This window comes from Arvicola amphibius, chromosome 12 (assembly GCF_903992535.2).
Source record: "Arvicola amphibius chromosome 12, mArvAmp1.2, whole genome shotgun sequence".
Classification (NCBI taxonomy): Eukaryota; Metazoa; Chordata; class Mammalia; order Rodentia; family Cricetidae; genus Arvicola; species Arvicola amphibius.
Window position 1 is genome coordinate 123,402,694 of NC_052058.2, and position 20,341 is coordinate 123,423,034.

A 20,341-nucleotide genomic window follows, 5' to 3' on the forward strand; every position below is an offset into this window, starting at 1 on the left:
AGGCAAGTGGACAGAGTCCAGCCTGCTGGCTTCTGTGGACAGAGGCCGTGGCTGTCTGGTATCAGAAGCCATGCTTGCCCAATGGCTTAGGGTAACAGTCCTCTAGCCCTGTACCTCAGCCCTGCCCATAAGGATGGCTAGGGGCCGTCACCCTCATTATGAGCCTCTTCTTTTGTCTGCCCCAGGTGTGGAGCCAGCCCTGCAGGGTCCCACGGAGGGGCGTGGCAATGAGACCCTGGCACCTGGACAAGCGCTGCCCACCCCCAGTGACAAGCAGCAGCTCCCCCAGAAGCCTTCCAGAGTCCCCACCCACGGGCCTGCCCTTGTCCCAATAGCTCCACTGACTTCAGCCCCAAACCCACCAATGGCTGCTACTGAAGGACCAGTACAGTCTCTAGGTTCTGCCCACCACACGCCGCAGCCCCCACTGCGGCTTACAACATCTAACCTTTCTGCCCACCACACAGAGGCCCTAGCTGCCAGCCTCCTAGCCACCCCTCACCTCCCAGGGTCCTCGTCCTCCCCCCTCGGGTCTCTGCAGACACCCACATCTGGCATTGTATCAGGTGTAATAGAGACAACCAAAGTGACTGTGACCTTTGCAGGGACTCCCAACACCACGGTCTCCTCCCGGTCACCCCCTGTCCCTCGCTTCCCACTCATGACCAAAGCTGTGACTGCCATGAGTCATGACTCCTTTCCTGTTAGGACTACACCCCTGCAGCCCTCTTGGCTCCCAAGCCCCTCTTCCAGACCTGTGACTTCCCCTGGAGCAACTTCCAGGCCTCCCACATCCCCAGGATCCCACCTGACAACTACAGTAACTAAGGTTACAAATAAGACAGTGATGTCCCCATCTGTCCAGGCCCGGAGCACTTCACCCAGCCACCCCCTGACTGTGGTGAGCACAGCACAAACCGCTCCTGTCAGTCCTCTTGTCACTAAGGGCTTGGAGGTGGTGCCAGCTACAGAGCAGAAAGAGCCTGGGCACAGCCAGCCTATAGGGCTGTCAGTGTCTCCGCATCTGAGCTCAGGCCCCATTGACCTGCCTCATCCAGCCCAACACACCACCACAGCTTCCAGGCCCCCAGCTCTGTCACTGGGGACCCTGGCTACTGGCACCTCATTCACAGATGTTCATAGGCTGGGGACCACAGCCTTACTTTCTCTAGAGTCAACTCAGCCACATCAGCTTCTCTCTGGCCTGCCGCTCGACACCAGCCTGCCCTTGGCTAAAGTGGGCACATCTGCCCCAGAGGCCACACCAGGCCCCAAAGGCTCTATCACCACCCCTCCACCTCAGCATCAGGGCACCACTCTGGCCGTGACCACGACTGTGACAGCATCTGCTCACACACTCAGTCTGACAGTGCCTCTCGTGTCCGCTGTGGAGGACCAGACACACACACCTAGCCCCATGGTACCCCAGACAACAGGTGTGGCTTCAGACCTCATTCTGGGAGCCACATTGGCAAGCTCTGGACCCTCAGCTGTGACTCCCGGGGTGCCCTCCACAGTGTCTGTTGTCCCACGGAAGAGTACCACCCCTAAAGCAGTCATCCTGTCTAAGAAAGTGTCTCCACCCACCTTCATCTCTGGCTCTGCCCAGGGTGGGTTCACAGAGCTCACAGCCATAGTGAGCCATACTCTTACTCCCTTGGTGATGGAGACGAAGGGCCCCCAGGCTGGCACAGTGCCACTGGTGCCCACATCCTACTCCCTAAGCCGGGTATCAGCCAGGACGGCCTCCCGGGAGGGCTCACTGATTCTGCTGCCTCCGCTGGCAGAAGCCCACGGGACCCCAGCAGGGCTCCAGCCCCAAGAGGATCTAGGGCGCCAGGCCACCACGGAGCAGTCAGGACTCTCAGCTCCAGCCCAGAGCATAGCAGAGGGATCGGTGGAGATCGAAGGGAACATTTCTGCCACCTGTGTGGTGAGTGCCTTGTCAGTGTTTGTGAGTGCTTCCCCAAGACCTGGCCTTCTCCCTGCCACTAAGCTGGGCACCACCGTATGGTCATATGCTGTGCTTGTTGAGGTATCTGTCCATTCACCCTCTGCTCCAAGATGGTGGTGGTGTCCCTGACCCTACTTAACCCCTATCTCAAGCTCCTGGTACTTCAAAAATCTCCAGGTCTTCTTGGTCCCCTGAAACCACAGCAGGGTCTCACCCTGCCTATTTGGGTCCAGGGCCAGATTGGACAAGTTGGTGTGCTTTTGCAGGGTGTGGTGAGAATGTGATTTGGACTGTGAGAAAGAATAGATGCATGCATGCTTGCTACTCAGCTAGTTTTCTCTACACTTGATCAGTCCAGGTCTCAAAACTAAGGAATGATGCCGCCCATGGTCAAGCTGGGCCTTCCCACATCAATTAAGACAAACTACCACAGCCGCGTCCACAGTCCACCCTGATCCAGACAGCCCCTCACTGACAGGCATGCTCAAGGTCCAGCCCGATCCAGACAATCCGCCACAGACACGCCCACAGACCAGCATCCAGACAACCCCTCACTGACAGACACATCTACAGCCACCCTGATCCAACCCCTCCCTGAGACTCTCTTCCCAAGTGGCTCTCTGTTGTTTCAAGTTGATTGTTGGAACCAGCCATCCAGGGCATTAGTTCCCTAGCTCTTACCTCGAGGTCACCTGCCCTTCTGGAATGTGACTTGTTCCGAAAGGGCTGAGGTAGGTAGGTAATACCAGAGCTCTGAGGGGTACTCGTGTTGACACTGTGCTCTGTGCCACAGCCCATCGCCGAACAAGACTGCGTCCGGCACATTTGCCTAGAAGGCCAGCTAATACGTGTGAACCAGTCCCAGCACTGTCCTCAGGGTTCTGCACGCCCTCACTGTGGCGTGCTAGGCCTCGCTGTGCGGGTGGGTGGAGACCGCTGCTGCCCACTCTGGGAATGTGCCTGTGAGTTATCAGGTCTGCCCAAGCCTCTGTCCGCCTCTTTCCCTGCTCCAGCATGCCACCTCCCTAATCTGTGTTCTCTCCCACACTTCCGGAGGAAATCCCATCACACTGTGACTACTACCCTTGTGACCTCTGAACTCTGTGAGACACCTGGTCTTAGGGACTCAACAATCCCCAGAATCTCTGACTCATCTGCCCATCTTCCTAGGTGGCCTTGAAGCCATCAGCTTGTTCTTCCCTGCCCCTGCTTCCAGGCCGATGCTCCATCTTCCCAGACCTGAGCTTTGTAACCTTCGATGGCAGCCATGTGGCCCTGTTCAAGGAGGCCATCTATATCCTCAGTCAGAGCCCAGAGGAAATAATCTCCGTACATGTCCTGGATTGTAAGAGTGCCAACCTGGTAAATGCCCCTTGCTTTTCTCCCTGCCAGAGCCTGAGACCTGAATTAGGCAGAGGGGAGACTGGAGTTCAGTGAACACCCAAAGTCAGGTTAGGTCTTGGGGGGCCATGGCAGCATCCTCCCTTCTCCTTCTGCCTCCCAGGGGGTTCCTGGAGTGGTAGCCAATCTCTTAGCAGGCCAGGTGACTGAGGGGACTAGCAGAGCAGAGTGTGCCACCTCTTGGCCCTTCCTGGGATCTGTTCCATTCCTAGTTCCTGCAACTCTCTAGCTGCCTTAGGGTTGACACTAAGTAGAGAGAAGCAAGGAACCCATCCTAAGGTGGTGGCCTGTGGTCCTAGGTGCCAGCTGCATGGGCTTGCTGCTAAGATAGCCCCATGAGCCAAGTGGACAGAGGAAACACCGTCCCTTTCTCTTTTTTTCCTTCCCTCCCTCCCTCTTTCCCTTCCTCCATCCCTTCCGTTTTCTCTTCCTCCCTCCCTCCCTTCCTTCCTCCTTTTTTCTTTCTCTCCCTTCCTTCTCTTCTTCCCTTCCTTCCTTCTTCCCTCTTTCTTTCTCTCTCCCTCCCTCCCTCCCCCCCCCTCCCTCCCTCCCTCCCTCTCTCCCTCCCTCCCTCCTCCCTTCCTTCTTCTCTCCCTCCATCCCTTTTTTCCTCACTCCCTTCCTCTTCTCTTCTTCCCGTTTCCCTCAGCTGGGCTTGCATGAGGTCAGGTAGGATTCTGAGTACCATCTACCCAGGCCTACAAATGTGCCCACATTTCCTCTATCCACACAGTTGGAGGGGAACTCAGGGCAGGGCTCTGGGCTGATGAGGCTGGGGTTTCTGCAGGGACACCTGAACTGGCCCCCATTCTGTCTGGTGATACTGAATGTGACTCATTCGGCCCATCATGTCACCGTCGACCGCTTCAACAGGAAGGTAAGTACATCGGAGAAGTGGCCTGCAGGGCAGGGACAGGGTATACAGGAGTAAGAGCCTTGGGACTTGTCTGTAATTAGGGCCAGGGACTGGGAGACACCCTCTTTTAAGAAATGATGGCACATGCCTGTACCCAGCACCAGGAGGTAACAGGGAGGGTTGGTGCCTCTGTGTAGCCGTTCTGAGCTACATAGTGAGACTCTGCTCAAAAAATGAATGAAATAAAGCAAAATAAGGTACATTTGAAAGTTATTTAATATAGCATGCTTTGTCAGTTTTAATGCCACGGGGAAGAAGGTAACAGGCAACATCAGACTGACAAGACCTTAAATAATCGCTGTCAAAAGAATTCTCTGTCCAATTCATTTTCCTTTTATTGACAGGATGATTTGGTGTTTTGTGCTTATTTTCTGAGTTCTATAGATAGTCTCTGTATTGATGTCCCTCTTAGATGACTGGCAAGATTCACCCCTATTCTGCAGGCTGCATCTTCATTCTGGCAACTGTTTTCTTCACTGTGCAGGATCTCTTTAATCTGATGAAACATCGTTTATCAGATTTGCTATTATTTCCCTGCTGCTGGAGCCCTTTCAGAAGGTCTTTGCCTGTGTCGGGAGCAGTTTTCCTACATTCTCCTCCAGCAGTTCAACTCCTCAGAGTTGCTTCAGAGCTTTTGATCCCTGTTGAGCTTTGTGCGGGGAGCAGTAGCTCTAGTTATTGTCTTCCGCACGTGCATCTCCGGTTTTCTCCACACCGTCTGTTGAAGGGGCTGACTTTCCTTCAATGCTTGTTTTAAACGTCTGTGTTTTTATTTCTGGGTCCTCTATTCTATTCCGTTGATCCCATCTATTTCTGTGTTTGTGCTGGGGTAGGTTTGTTTGCTTCTTGTTTCCTTCCGTCCTTCTCCCTCCCTCCCTCCGTCCCTCCCTCCCTCCGTCCCTCCCTCCCTTCCTCCCTCCCTCCTTTCTTCCCTCCCTCCCTCCCTCCCTCCCTCCCTCCCTTCCTCCCTCCCTTCTTTCTTCCCTCCCTCTCTCCCTCCCTCCCTCCCTCCCTCCCTCTTCCTCTTCCTCCTCTTCCTCTTCCTTCCTTCCTTTTTTTCTTTCCACCATGGCTCTGAGTATAATTTGTACTTGGATACTGTGGTACCTCCAGCATTGCTGTTATTCTCAGGATTGTTTGGGCCATACAGAGACTTTTGTGCTTCCATATGAATTTTAGGATTGTTTTTCTATTTCTGTAATGACAGAATTTTGATAAGAATTGTGTTGAATCTATAGATTGTTTTTAGTGATATAGCCATTTTCACAATATTAATCCTGCAAATCTGTAAGCATGGATTCTATTTTCAATTTCTTTCTTTGATGCTTAAAGTTTTCATTGTAGATATAGTCACGTTCTTGGTTAAGTATATTTCTGTTTTTCTTTGAGGCTGTTGAGAATGAGATTGCTTTCCTGCTATGTGGCTGAAATACCAGGCCCAGAACATTCTGATGTAGTCTTTAGATAAGGGATTGTGTTATCTGCAAGAGATAATGTGATTTGTGCTTCCTTTATTTTGATTGCTTCTGTTTCATTCTTTAGCCTTGTTGCTCTGGATAGAACCAAACTCTGAACTGAATAAGAGCCAAGGGAGTGGACACCCTTGTCTGTCCCTGACTTTAGAAGGAATGCTTTTGTTTTTTCCACATTTAATACAGCATTACCTCTGGGCCTAGAGTCTAGTCGTTGTTGTGTGAGGCATATTCTTCGTTTTCCTAATTTCTCCTGGGCCTTTGTCTCTAGAAGATACTGAGCTTCATCAAAGGCCTTTTCTGCATTGTTGAGATGATCTTGTGATTTCTACCCATGAGTCTCTTTATGCACTGTATCACATTTATTAACTTGTGTATGTTGAATCATCCTTGCTATTTTGAAATGAAACCAATTTGACCCGGGTATATGATGATATGTTCATTGTATGATTAAATTAGTTTGCAAGATTCTTTTTCAGGTTTTTTGTTTGTTTTGTTTTTGTTTTGTTGTGAGGGGGAGTTAACCTATAGTTTTGTTTTGGTTTTGATCATATTCTTAACCAACTTGGCTTTGTAAGATGAGTTTGATAGCATTCTTTCCCTCTCTGTTTTTGGGAATAGTCTGAGGAGAATTGGCATTCATTCTTTAAGGTTCTGCCAGAATTTGGACATGGATCTATACAGTTCTGAGCTCGTCTTTCTTGGGAGACTTAAATGATTGCTTCAATCTTATTATTCCTTGTTTAGGCCTGTGGAAGCTTCTGCTATGTAAGGCCACACTAATAATCTGGAGTTTAAACCTTTGGCAATACAATAGGAAGGCTCGAGGTATCAGAGAGTGGGGACTTTCCCAAAGTCAGTTTTTTGGCTCCTGAATGAAGGCTTTCCTTCCTGTAGCTCAGTAGTTCACATGCTGGGTAATCTGTGGAGTGATTAGTAATTAGTCTATTCCTGAAGGGAGGATGGTAAATCATGATAAATATTTTATAATCTTAATCTTTTCTGTCTTTTAGTTTTATAGCATAAAACTTAATTCTTACTCCATGTTACATACACTTTTAACCTTGTCAGTTTGTAGTAGAAGTTATAGCCTGAGTGTTTGTGAGAACTGAGGTGTGCTGTTTAACAGATAATGATGGGGCCCCCAAATGATGCCTAAAGGCAAGTGCTGGGAATTCAAAGAGGCAGACATAGTTTCTGCCCTGAAGAAAACCACGATCTAATGGTTAGCTAGGGAAGAGCTTCATTCCTTCTTGATGGTCAGCACAGAAGTGAGCTGATGCCTCAGAGGATGGCTAAGCCCCAAGGCTGTAAAATACCTCAGGAGAAATTATCTGAGCGGAGCCGGCAGATAAGGAAGTCATTCAAAGGGATGGGAATTTGTGTTTGTGCAGAAAGTGAGGTGCAGTCTGCTTTCTGCTGTTAAAGTTCTGGTTTTATTAGATTTTCCCCATAAAATAGCTTCAGAATTCTCCCATGTTTTGTTGGACTAACCTTGGATACATGTGCCCCAAACAGCCTGGCATGTAGAGGTGCCTCATAAGTGTTTGTCAGAAGGACTGATGGACAGATGATAATGAAGAGATAGATGGGTGGGTGAGTAGGTGGGTGGACAAATGAACGGATGGAGGTGTAGATAGATAAGCAGGATGGATAAATGGACGTATGAGTTGGGTAGGTGTGTGGGAATACAGACAGACATATGAGCTGTTCTCTAACTCCTTACCTGTAAGGTGACTGTGGACTCTCAGGCTGTGTGGCCACCAGTGAGCAGATATGGGTTCCGGATTGAGGATACAGGCCACATGTACATCATCCGGACACCCTCACACATCCAGATCCAGTGGCTCCACAGCTCAGGACTCATGATCCTGGAAGCCAGCAAAACCGGCAAGGCCCAGGGCCGTGGCCTGTGTGGTGAGGTGGGACCCAGCTGGGGGAGAGTGGTCCCTGGTCCCTCTCTGGCACCAGGAAGGTTCCCTTGCATCAGGATATGTTAAGACAGGTGTCAGGCCAGAGATGGAGCCAACAGAATTGCCAGTGCAGAAAGGCCTGGTGTCCATGTGTGGGGCCGAGGCTGTTAACAGGGCATAGTGCAGGGTTTGCCAATTGTCACTTCAGCCAGGTTTGTCTGTCAGCATCTCTGACGGCTCCCTAATGCCAGATAATCCTTCCTGTCTGCATGTGCTGGGGCCTTTGCCAGACAGTTCCACTCTTGAAGATTATTCACTCCAGGTCACCCACACAACAGGCCTGGGAAGTGGCCCTCGGCGTTCTCGCTGAACCAGAGACAAGCGGGGGCTCAGAAGTCAAGTGGCTGTCTGATGGCACGTGGCAGAGGTGCTGTGACATGCACAACTAGGGTTCCCGATCCACAGCATGGCTGCAGACTAGGAACACAGTGCAGGGGGACCCTGGGCGCAGGTGGCTGCCCCCTGCACAGACTCTTCATGGCAGGCTGCTGTGATTGTGGCAGTCGGTGACACAGGCACTGGCTCTTTCCTTCCTTTAAGTGACAGCCTCTGGGAAGCAAAACAGATAAAGTTCTGTTCTATGGAGCTGACATTTTTACTGATAAGACATCTTTCCTTTCATCACCATTACCTCCTCCACCGCCATCACCACTGCCACCACAGACATAGCCACCGCCATCACCATTGTCACCACAGACATAGCCACCACCATCACCACTGTCACCACAGACATAGCCACCGCCATCACCACTGTCACCACCACAATCATAGCCACCGCCATCACCACTGTCACCACAGACATAGCCACCACCATCACCACTGTCACCACAGACATAGCCACCACCATCACCACTGTCACCACAGACATAGCCACCGCCATCACCACTGTCACCACAGACATAGCCACCGCCATCACCGCTGTCACCACCACAATCATAGCCACCGCCATCACCACTGTCACCGCAGACATAGCCACCGCCATCACCACTGTCACCACCACAATCATAGTCACCACCACTGCCACCGCGTTTTTCTCTTCTTCCATACTCTGTTCGTCTCTGGCAAAGATGGCAGGATCCAGGCATGCCATGTTTTCCCTGGGATACCTTTGGGATATCTCTTGGTGATTCCAAACCCAGACCAAAGTGTCACTACTAAGAAAATTAATAAAATCAGGCTAGAGAGATGGCTCGGGGGTTAATAGCACTGATTGCTCTTCCAGAGGACCCAGGTTCAATTTCCAGCACCACATGGAAGTTCAGAACTGTCTGTGACTCCAGCTCCAGGGGACCTGACACCCATGGCAAAATGCCAATGCACATAAAAATAAAAAAAAGAAAATTAATAAAATCAAAGAATTTAGCCTCGAGTAATATTTTACTTATGTTTGCAGAAGCAGTAGTTGGAAATGTCAGAGCAGAAATCAGATCATTCTCATGTCTCTTCTGTCTGAACTATCCCTTGATACATACACGGGAGCCCCTGCTAGGCAACAGGGAGTGCTGAGATCCGTGAGACCTGGAAAAGAAGCCCTGTGACACATTCCTGCAAGTGGTGGCTGTGCCCAGACCTAGGAAGGTCGCAGATGGGTGGATGGGAGGCACCCCGGGAGGAAGGACATTTGAGAAAGCATTGCAGGCAGGAAGAGTAGCACAAACAAAGCCACAGGCAAGACAAGGCGACTGAGAAGCTGAAAGCACCTGTGGAGGAGAGGGATGGCATGGGAAGCGGGAGGAGTTGTAGCGGATAAGCCACATCCTTGCCCTCATTTCAGGGCCCGACACACTGGAGGCATGTTTCCTGAGAACATGACTTCCCACATGACTAGTGACAAGTCATGCTCCAGATTCCTTCCTAATTTAATGTTCAGAGTGAGCTCCCAGCCTCACAGAAGGGTAGGGTCTGTGGACCAGGTCGTAAGTACCCTCCACCTTAACTCACGCTCCATTGGCGGGGCCTGTCATAGTCACATCCAACTGCAAGAGAGTCTGGGAAAGTGGATTCCTGATTCCAGAAAGAAAAGGAAACAGCTGTCGGGATTAGCTCGCAGACTCTACTGGAGCAGATTCTTAGGGAATGGCTTTTCATTCTGATGTGGCAGACACAGAGATTGAAAAGTAGAGCAAAGGATTCCCACTGCCTTTTACATAGATGGAAAAATTGCTCACATTTTGCTTCTCTCTCTCTCTCTCTCTCTCTCTCACACACACACACACACACACACACATACATGCACACACATACTCACAGAGTAATATGTATATGTAGTATACACACACATATATAGGCATGTATGCATATATCCCTGACCATTTTAAAGTAAGTTCAAAACACGATGTCCTTCATCCCTAAACATTTTGGTGGGTACCTTCCTACACAGCAGGTGCCCTGGCTCCCTGTGCCTCACTTTCCTCACCTGCCACGTGGCAGGGAGCAGTGACACCTTTCAGAACCATCTGAAGATTGCTGAGTGAGAGCCAACTGGGGAGGCAGTGTTCTCTGTGCCTACTGGAACCATTATGCCCTTTCAGGTATCTGTGACGGAGATGCAGCCAATGACCTCACCCTGAAGGATGGCTCTGTGGTGGGTGAGGCAGAGGACCCTGCTCCCTTTCTGGACAGCTGGCAGGTGCCCAGCTCCTTGACCTCAGAGGGTCAGACCCGCTTCCGCCCAGACAGTTGTGCCACGGCTGACTGCTCGCCCTGCCTTCGCATGGTGTCCAACCGCACTTTCAGCGCCTGCCACCGCTTTGTAGGTGCCCGTGGAGTGCAGCGTGGGGAGACTCGCTGGGCTGGGGAGGGCAGCAGCCACCCGCAGAGACACCGTGGTCTTCTGGACAGAGCGAGGCAGAGCTGGGCCCTGGGAAGTGGGGCGCCAGGGTGGGCCTCACTGCCTAATACACTTGTCCAGGTTTCCCCAGAGTCGTTCTGTGAGCTGTGGATCCGGGACACCAAGTATGTGCAGCAGCCCTGTGTGGCACTCACTGTGTACGTGGCTATGTGTCACAAGTTCCACGTGTGCATCGAGTGGCGGGGCTCCGACTACTGCCGTGAGTGGGGGTCTGGGCACCTTCTTCTCGAGTTGTCTTCCCAGAGCTTCCTGACACCGATGCTCCTTCCCTAAGCTTAGTCATGACTTCATTCATTAATTGTATTAACGAGCTTAGAAATATTTTACATTTGTATTTGAATTTTATGCTCTACGCAACACATTTGATATTAGTTAATGAGCTTTTGCTATATTTGTATAAATGAACGAGGAATAATTTTATTTTAAGTTTTTTTTTTTAATTTGAGTCATTTCTCTGTACAGCAGTGGGGACAGCAATATTTGCTCCTCGGGTCAATTGGATATAATGGGTCAGGTGTCCATTTCTCCACACCCACCTGTCATGTGATTGCTGTATGGGTAGCTCCCTTTGCTTAGCTTCCGATTACCTTCTCGTCTTTGGATCTCTTCCTCCCTGCTTCTTCCTCACCTTCATTCTGTTGGAGTCAGTCAGGGGTAGCGGGTAGAGCATTTTGATTTCCAGAAAGGCTGGGACAGCTCCTGAGAGGGCATATCTACACATGGCAGGTGAAAAGGAAAAGATTTTTCATATAGAGAGTAGTATTTTTCAAACTGTGGATCTCGACACAGAGGGTGTGCAGCCAATTTGAAGAGAGCAACACTAGCATTTTTTTAAAAAAGAAAATGCAATGAAATATGAAATACAGTATATATCATGCATAGTAAAAAGTTTTTTTCAGTTCAACAGTAATTTTTAATCCAGCTGGTCACGGGGGGGAACTTGGGAAAGCACCGGGCTCCTTTGGAGGCTCACTTGGTGTGGGATGGGACTCTGTCCTGAAGGCTGGTGTTTCCTGGACCATAACCACAGACCCACTGTCTCTAGTCAAGACTGCTGGAAAACACCGATCTAAAGCCAAGGGTTGGCAAACTTTTTCAGGGGGCCAGATAGTGAATACCATGTCTTGTGAGCCGTAAGATCTCTTTCTGAAGGACCCTGCTCTACCCCCGTGGTGCAGAGACAGACGAAGGCCACATATAAATGAATAGACCATGGTGGCTGACACATGCAGTCCTAGTGCTTGGAAAGCTGAGCCAGGAGAATGAGTTTTGCCTTAAGTAATGAAAGCCTGACTCAACCATAACAAAACAAAAAACAAACCCAAAGCAACACCGACAGTTACACAAATGAATGGGCACATCTGTGCTCTAATAAAACTTTATTTGAAAAGCAGACAATTGGCAGCATTTAGGCTAGGAAGTGGTCCCTTGATGATTCCTGATCTAGAGGAAGGATGTCCAGTGTTAAGGCACAGACTTAGGTTCTCCTAAGGCAAGGTGCTCTGTGCTCCTCCTCACACCTTCCAACTCTTGCTGCCCTCATCAGGGAACCCTGACTGGGAACTTGACTAGGCCCGATGTCCATGTTACCCCTACAGCCTTCCTGTGCTCCAGTGACTCTACCTACCAGGCATGCGTAGCAGCGTGTGAACCCCCCGAAACATGCCAGGATGGGATACTAGGCCCACTGGACCCAGAGCAGTGCCACGTTCTGGGTGAGGGCTGTGTGTGCCTGGAGGGTACCATTCTGCACCGGCGACATTCTGCACTCTGCATCCCTGAGGACAAGTGTGGTAGGTCCCTGCCCTCCCCAGATGTCCCCCCCGCATCCCAGTCTTACACTAGGGCCTCCTTTACTTCCTGCATACCATGGCAAAGGCCACTTAGCATTCTTCCAGGGCTGCTTTGGGGTGGTTCATGTTTGGATGAGAGGGATCCTAGCCTGAAACAGTCTGGTCCTTAGTCCCCTGTGCCCCAACATGCTCCCACTGCAGCCTGCACTGACAGCACAGGGGTGCCACGAGCCTTGGGGGAAACCTGGAACAGTTCCCTCAGCGGCTGCTGCCAGCAGCAGTGCCAGGCCCCAGACACCATCATAGCCATGGACCTGGACTGCCCTGGTGCTCGACCCGAGAGCTGTCCACGCTTTGGAGAAGTGATCCTGTTACAGCCCACAGAGGACCCCTGCTGCTTGGGGAGTGTGTGCGGTGAGCCTGGCTCTCAACTTTCCTGGCCATCAGCTGTAAGCTAGCAACAGGTTCTAGCTGTGCCTGCTGTATGACCGTGACAACTGGAAAACTGTCAGGGCAGGCTGGAAAATTAAAGCATCTTTTGGGATGTTGATGGGGGAAGTAAGAACCAGGCTGGGCGGGGCAGACACTTGGCTTGGCGTGTAGTAGGCAGAGGTCTGGGATCGCATCCTATTTAGCATCCCCCTGTAGACTAACTCCGTAATCACGGTCACAGGCTGCCCTGGTTCTCCCATAATGTGAGGCTGCTCGGCTGCTCTTGGCACCCACCTTGATGTGCGGATGCTAACGCTAACACACAGTACACCTAGATGAATGTGTATTGCCCTTCAGTCTCTGCGGCCATTTGAGAGTGGGGGTGAGGAGGGGCTGTGAGGAGTCCAAAGTGTGCAGGCACCCAGCGGTCCTAGTGAGCAGTGAGGACACTGGCCTCCAGGTAACAGGCTCTGTGTCCTGCTGCCTAGTGTGTAACCAGACTCTATGTGAGGGCCTCGCGCCCACCTGCCGCCCAGGCCACAGACTCATCACTCACTTCCAGGAGGACTCCTGCTGTCCCAGCTACAGCTGCGGTGAGTGGTGGGGACAGAAGGACAGAAGAGTGGGTGGACCTGTGGAGCCTGGGCTGTGCTCTGAGTTCTGAGTCCACGATGGAGATTGCAGAGGGCTAGGCAGGGCTGCTTTTGGAGCTCACATTCTCTTCTCTCCTCAGAATGTGACCCTGGTCTGTGTGAGGCTGAGCAGGTCCCTGCCTGTCGCGAGGACCAGATCTTGATCACGGGCCGCCTAGGGGACTCCTGCTGTACCTCCTATTTCTGCAGTGAGTGGCTGGGGGGGGGGGGGGCACATCAGCTCTTCCTCATTCCTATCATTCCTACTTCTGTGGTGACCAAGAGGAAAAGCTGGGGCATTTGTATGAGGGGGTAGAGGGAGAAGGATGAAGCCACTACCCGGAAAGCAATGCAGGACTAAGAGAAAAATGGGTAGGTTACCGAGCATAAGAAATCAGTGTGTTTTCAGGGCCAGACTTTGGGTTGACATAGAAGAACACATAGGTTCTGATGCCAGGATACCTGAGACCCCAAAATGCTGTTTTTGGCTGGCTAGATGCCCTGCTCCCTCATTGTGAGAGGAACTTCTATGACAGCGGTGGCCTTTCCATCTCCACAGGCTGTGGTGAGTGTCCAGATCCCATCCCCGAGTGTCAGGAAGGAGAGGCGCTCACTGTACACAGGAACACCACGGAGCTCTGCTGCCCTCTGTACCAGTGTGGTGAGTCCCACGTGTGGAGAGACAGTGGTTCTGTGAGAGAGGCCTGCCCTGGGGGGGGGGTACACTGTAGGGGTACAAACAGGCTGGGAGGTACCCCATCTGACCAGCACTGCATCCTGAGGGGACATAAAGTCTGAGGTGTCTGAGACTAATTTGTCACCTGTCTCTCCCACTCCTGCTGCATGCTCCCCAGTGTGTGAGAGCTTCCGCTGCCCACAGGTGCAGTGTGGCATGGGCACTTCCCTGGTGGAGGTCTGGAGCCCAGACCGCTGCTGCCCCTACAAGTCCTGTGGTAAGTTTCAGTCAGATATTGGTGGGGGAAAGAGCCCCCACCACCATCAGCTTTGCTGAGATCAGCCTCCCCAAGCTGTGAGCAGGACTCATCTCCTCCTGCCTCACTCTGAGCATGTAGAACCTGACAGTTTATTCCCCGGGATCACAAATGGTTTCTCATTCAGAGTGTCATCCTTGCATTGCCCGGTAGTCCATAGAGACTCGGGTCTGCTCTGAAGACCAATAGGAACGTCAGTGATTAGTAGTGAACAGTGGTGAGCTTTTCACAAAGCTTGAAAGGTACGTTAGCAAACCAGGAGAGCGTTCTGCTGATGGCTTTTGGACCTCACTAGAATATGTGCTATGTGAGGGCAGGATCATACTCAGCTTTATTCCTCATGCCTTCAGGGCACAGAGCAAGCCAGCCATCTAGGGAGCATATAAGTCCCCTTGTTGTATGAGCTAGAGACCCAGAAAGGACTTTCCCAGCTTCTCTGGCCTGCAACCCTTGCTCCTCAAAGCTAAAGCTGGTATGCCCCTTTCATTAGTTCCGGGTGCCCCTGGCCACTGTGCACAGGTAGAGCTTCCCGGTCAAGACTGTGCTGGCAGAGCTCAGCTGCTGGAACTCACTTGTGGAAAACACACGTGCAAGGAAGTTGCATCTTGCAGTGTTTGCACCTGGAGAGGTCCCACACGTAGGAGAGAGAAAGGAAACTGTACGCATGTTCTGTCTGCCTTCTTCACTTCCCTCCACACCCAGTCAGGAGTGGGACAGTCAAGACTGCCCGCCCACCTAAGCAGGACCACTCTGTCCCCTGCCTGTGGGGGTGAGAAGTGGCTGGTATTTCTCTGCCCACCTCCCTGGGTAGACCAGGCTTAGAGTTGTGCCTCAGAAGGGACTGGTCTGCAGTGCAGTGTCTGAACGTCCCTGGTGAGGTAGGTTATGGCCTCTTGTGTTTTCCAGAGTGTGACTGTGATACAATCCCTGTGCCCAGATGCCATCTGGTATGGAGACCCTGTCTTTCCCCACCCTTACTGGTCGGCTTCTCTTTTCCTTTTCTCTCTTCTCTTTCCCTTCTCCTGGAGACTCTACCAAACCTAATACAGAGTTGGAGGGAGGATGGTTGGGATGGTGAAGATGATGGAGGTGGTGATGATGCTAATGTAGATGGTGACAGTGGTGATGATGGTGGTTCTAGTGATAATCACAGAGCCAGCTGCTGAGGCCTTACTGTAGGCCTGAGCCTTCCCAGGTCTTTTAAATGAATTATCTTATTGTTATGACAAGTTCAGGAGACTGACTGAGTCTGCGATGATCTTAGTTATATGAACAAGGAAGCTGAAATTAACGTCATGACGTTGGCAAATCACCGAGCCAGGATTAGGATCTTGTGGCCCTTTAGCCTTTAGGCTGCATGGCTGTCACAGCATATGTGTAAAGTGATGGCAGGCGACTTCTGGATTATGGTCCCCCTGAGTGTGTTGTCCCGGCACATATTTTCTTTCTTGTGTTCCCCTCCCCATACATTCTTCTTCCCTGAAACTGCTAAAGAAACTAGGACATGGGTAAGGTGTAAGCCAAGTGGGGCTCTGAGGACAGGAAGCTGGACAGTGGGAGAGTGGCTGAGCTGGGTGCTGAGGGACTCTAAGCTGCCCAGTGCAGGCCCAGGAGCGGGCCGTTCCTGAGGGTGGGGTTGGATTGCCTACCCTGAATGCTGACTTCCTCTGTCACCCACAGTGGGAAAAGTCCCAGTTGGATGAGGGGTTCATGCATAGTGAGGAGAACGTGTGTGGCTGTGCCAAGTATGAGTGTGGTGAGTGGGGACGGGTAGATACGGGAGGACTAGGGTGGTGAACCTCAGGCGGGCCAGCTGGGAGGGGCCAGGTGGGTGACTGGGCTCTTTGGGACAGTTCCTCTCCCTTTACCCATCCAGTGAAAGCCCCCGTGTGTCTGAGCCGTGAGTTGGGGGTGATGCAGCCAGGCCAGACGGTGGTAGAGCTCTCAGCGGATGGTGTGTGCCATACGTCCAGATGCACAGATGTGCTGGACCCCCTCACCAGCTTCTACCAGATCAACATCACCTCTGTCCTTTGTGACATGCACTGCGAGGCGGTAGGGGCAATGTGGGGTACGTGTAGTCAGAAGGGCTGGGCTGGTAAGATCTCATCAGCTCCAGAAATGGAGTCTAGAGAGTAGGCATCAGAGTAGCCTTAAGAGACCCAGATGGAGAGGAGCCCAAGTTGGGGTGGGGTAGCAACAATAGCAAAGGGACTAAGTTAAAGCCTGTCTTTTACCAAAGTCTAAATAAATACTGACTGAATGAAAGGGATTAGAATTATTCCCACCTTTCAACTGGGAAAAGTGAGCCCTAGGGAAGTTGAGTTCTTAATCAAAAGCACAGCAGGGACTGAGATTCAAACTGAGGTCTGTCTGGAACCAAGCTGCCACCATTGGTGACTACAGTGTTGCCTCTGCAGGGCACCTCCTTGTTCCCTGGGGCTAGGTCTAAATGCTGGTGGGAATGGGGCCTCAGGTAAACACGGAAGACCTGCCTGCCTGATCACAGTGGAGGGAGGCCATGGGTCTCCTTTTTGAGCTCAAGCCCTGGACTCTGTCAGAGACAAGAAGATATCAGACACCAGGAGGATGGATGTGGCATGAGGCTGAAATTGTTTTCTCTGCCCTGGCCTTCAGAACCAGGAGTATGACCACCCACGGGACCTGGCAGCCTGCTGTGGCTCCTGCAGGAATGTGTCCTGCCTCTTCACCTTCCCCAATGGCACCACTTCCCTCTTCTTGGTAAACAGCCCCTAAGCCCACCTGGGAATCGGTCCTAGGAAGTGACACTAAGAGCAGGGTCCTCTCTGGGCCCCACACTGGAGCTTGGTACTCATGAGCAACAGCAGTGCCAAGCCCTGAGCTGGACAAGTCCTCAGGCTGTGTTGTCCATTGGCCAGAAGTTCTCAGTGTCCATCCCTGTACTTTCTAGCCTGGCGCATCCTGGATTGCAGACTGTGCCCGCCATCACTGCGGCAGCACACCCTTGGGTGCCGTACTTGTCCGCTCGCCCATCAGCTGCCCCCCACTCAATGAAACTGAGTGTGCCAAGGTCAGTGTCTTCCCCTTCATGCCAAGGCACCATGTTTTACCTGGGGCTGGGGCCTGTGTCAGAATCCTGTGTTCTGGAACCTGTGTCAGCACTACATGTACATCTTTTTCAATCACACCCCATATCTGCAAACATCATGTGACCACACACCAAGGCATGCAGTCGCATTATCAAGTGTTCCAGGACTCACCCCAGGTTGGTATCACTCATACTCCATAGGGACATCAGTGCATTCAGCATGCCAGTGCTCACACCACACACTGACACACCTGCAGATAGGCACAGTCTTTGCACTACGTGTACCAAGCTTATACTTACATGCAAAGTTTAGTCCTGTGGTATGATGACATGTCTCCAGCCTGGTGTAGAGGGCTATCGGTGTAGACACACCTTTGAGAAGAGGGTCCCTGGAGGATTATGGGGTTGCAGTTGAACGAATAAGATTCCGAAGATTAATAATAGACATTTGAAGATTTTTGACTCTTTAGGTCACAGATACACAAGACTGTGTCTCAACAGGTACAGTGCTTGCTTAGCAAGTCAGAATCTCTAGGTTCAGTCTTTCCTACAGAGCCATGGGGTGCTGCAGGAGGAAGACTATCTTAGACTCTTTATATAGTATTTATTTAGTTGGTTTTTGAGACAAGATTTCATTTTGTATTCCTGATAGCCTGGAACTCACTATGTAGTCCATGCTGGCCTAGAACTTGTAGATATCCTCCTCGGATTATGGACCAGCTCTCTAAGACTGTTTTTGCCTATCACTGGAATCTTGGCTCCTGGCCTGGAACATGAATTTCCCACCTCCTCCTCCTCTTCTCCCTCTAGGTTGGCGGCTCTGTGGTACCATCCTTGGAAGGATGCTGTAGGACATGTAAGTGAGCATGGGGTGGAGACTGGGGTGCAGTGTGCGAGGGTGGGGCACATAGGTGGCCAAGAGGCTGTGATACCAGCCTGGTATCTCAGGGGATGAAAGGAATGACCCACAAGTTGAAGGTCATGGCACCGACACAAACAATTAGGTGGCCAGAAGTCACATGTTCATGAAATTTGTCCCAATACCAGGCCTCTGCTTCTTGCTGGAGATAAAAGACAATAGCCAGTCCAGTCAGGAAGTCATCTGCTTCCTTCTGTCCCTAATGAAGACTCTGTCCCCTCATGGTTCTCTTCTGTCGCCATGAACCCTAGTCTTGAAGGTGCCTCCTTGTGGAGACTTAGGCTTCCAGACCTCTGACTGTCAGAGGGAAACCTCTGTCTCACACTTTGTTTCTGGAACCCTGAACACTTTGCTTGGAACCAGCATCTTCTTGAAGTGAATGAGCAGCCTCCCACAACAGTGCAGTTTCCAGAAGAGAAGCCCTGGGGGGGGGGTTCTCACTGGGGGTTTTGTAGGGGGTATTGGAGAAAACTGCTTACAGAGGTGAGGTGAGAGAAGGTCTCTTGAGTGGCCGTCTGGGAGAGCTGTGATCCAGACAGAAGAAACTCTATACTGCTAATTTCTGTCTCTAACCCCCACTTGAGAGCTGTGGAAGCCCCATGGGTCTTGCTGTGAGGAGCATCCTAGTTGGGCCTGAGGTTTCCACTCATGACAGAATCTTACTCTGAGATGCCCTCTCAGAGTAGAAACACTGGAGCTCAGACAGGGTGTGGCACTATATCCAGGGGCTCCAGCAGGGTGACAAATAAGTGTTGGGGCCTGGGCATGAAGATAGCTGCCCTCGTCTCGGATCTTATGGTGCAGAGCCCCGAGGCTTTGTCTGTTCATGTGTCTTCCTCTGTCTCACTTGCTCATGCCGCTGCCCTTCTTGGTGCCTTCTTTTTCTAGGGCATTGGGTTGAAAGGGTTTCCCCTTGATGGAAAGGGACATTAATGTGTAGGTACCATCCTGATGCCAGTCTGGGGCATAACTGTTGTATCTACCCTGCCCTTACCAGGTAAGGAAGATGGGCGCTCCTGCAAAAAGGTGACCATCCGCATGACCATCCGCAAGAACGATTGCAGGAGTAACACCCCTGTGCGTGAGGGGATGGGTATCTCAGGGGGTAGAGGGAATGGGGGATGGGTATCTCGGGGGGTAGAGGGAATGGGGAGGCAGGCCTTCCCTGGGCCACCTTGCCGACATGCTCATTTCCCAGGTGAACCTGGTGTCTTGTGATGGGAGGTGCCCTTCTGCCAGCATTTACAACCACAACATCAACACTTATGCCCGCTTCTGCAAGTGCTGCCGTGAGGTGGGACTGCAGCGTCGCTCTGTGCAGCTCTTCTGTGCCACCAATGCCACCTGGGTGCCCTACACAGTACAGGAGCCTACGGACTGTGCCTGCCAGTGGTCCTGAGGCCTGGGTGTCAGGGCTGTCTGGGCCACCCCTACCACTCTCATGTTCTCCTTCCTGCTGGCCTAGGTGACTAAGGGGAGAGAGCTTGTCTGTATTGTGTATGTGGGATGGTGAGCAGCATCCACAAGGGACCAGAGTAGCCGCCCCCCTTGTCAATCCTGGCTTCCTCTCTGGGTCTCTCTACCTGCTTGTGGGAAACTGCCATTTCTCAGGGCTTCTAGAATCCGAGCCTACATGGCTTGAGGTCAGGAAGGAGCTGCACACCCAGTGGTTGAAGGCCTGGTGTATCTGTGACTCTGGCCTGGGTTTTATTGGAGGGACTGAGACTTTCCTGACACTGAAATTAAAGTGGAACCAGTGCTGTCTTAGGGCTGAGATTTGGTGGCTTCATTTTTTTCCTGGCTGTCCTAACAATGGGAGGAGCACAGTAGAAGGAAAAGGGATTTGGGTAACATTCAGGTTTCCCAAAGCAAAGAGGATGAGCTTGGAGAGCTATGAAGGTTTGCTCAGAGGCTGTGGAGTAGTCTAGACTTCTGT

The 20,341-nt window shown here is 51.6% G+C and overlaps 1 protein-coding gene across 1 annotated transcript in view; it reads left to right on the forward strand.

Annotated features, from left to right (window-relative positions):
* Positions 1–19,804, forward strand: part of Otog (otogelin) — a 65,173-nt gene extending 45,369 nt beyond the window's left edge. The window contains exons 36-56 of the mRNA XM_038313922.1: positions 186–1,933; positions 2,748–2,916; positions 3,171–3,316; positions 4,143–4,232; positions 7,477–7,660; positions 10,248–10,468; positions 10,628–10,766; positions 12,166–12,360; positions 12,562–12,774; positions 13,281–13,385; positions 13,526–13,633; positions 13,984–14,085; positions 14,279–14,377; positions 15,323–15,363; positions 16,097–16,172; positions 16,293–16,471; positions 17,054–17,158; positions 17,349–17,468; positions 18,297–18,342; positions 19,403–19,482; positions 19,604–19,804. Coding sequence (XP_038169850.1) covers positions 186–1,933; positions 2,748–2,916; positions 3,171–3,316; positions 4,143–4,232; positions 7,477–7,660; positions 10,248–10,468; positions 10,628–10,766; positions 12,166–12,360; positions 12,562–12,774; positions 13,281–13,385; positions 13,526–13,633; positions 13,984–14,085; positions 14,279–14,377; positions 15,323–15,363; positions 16,097–16,172; positions 16,293–16,471; positions 17,054–17,158; positions 17,349–17,468; positions 18,297–18,342; positions 19,403–19,482; positions 19,604–19,804 — 4,367 coding nt within the window. The remainder of the gene's footprint in view (positions 1–185; positions 1,934–2,747; positions 2,917–3,170; positions 3,317–4,142; positions 4,233–7,476; positions 7,661–10,247; positions 10,469–10,627; positions 10,767–12,165; positions 12,361–12,561; positions 12,775–13,280; positions 13,386–13,525; positions 13,634–13,983; positions 14,086–14,278; positions 14,378–15,322; positions 15,364–16,096; positions 16,173–16,292; positions 16,472–17,053; positions 17,159–17,348; positions 17,469–18,296; positions 18,343–19,402; positions 19,483–19,603) is intronic.
* The last annotated feature ends 537 nt before the right edge of the window (positions 19,805–20,341 follow it).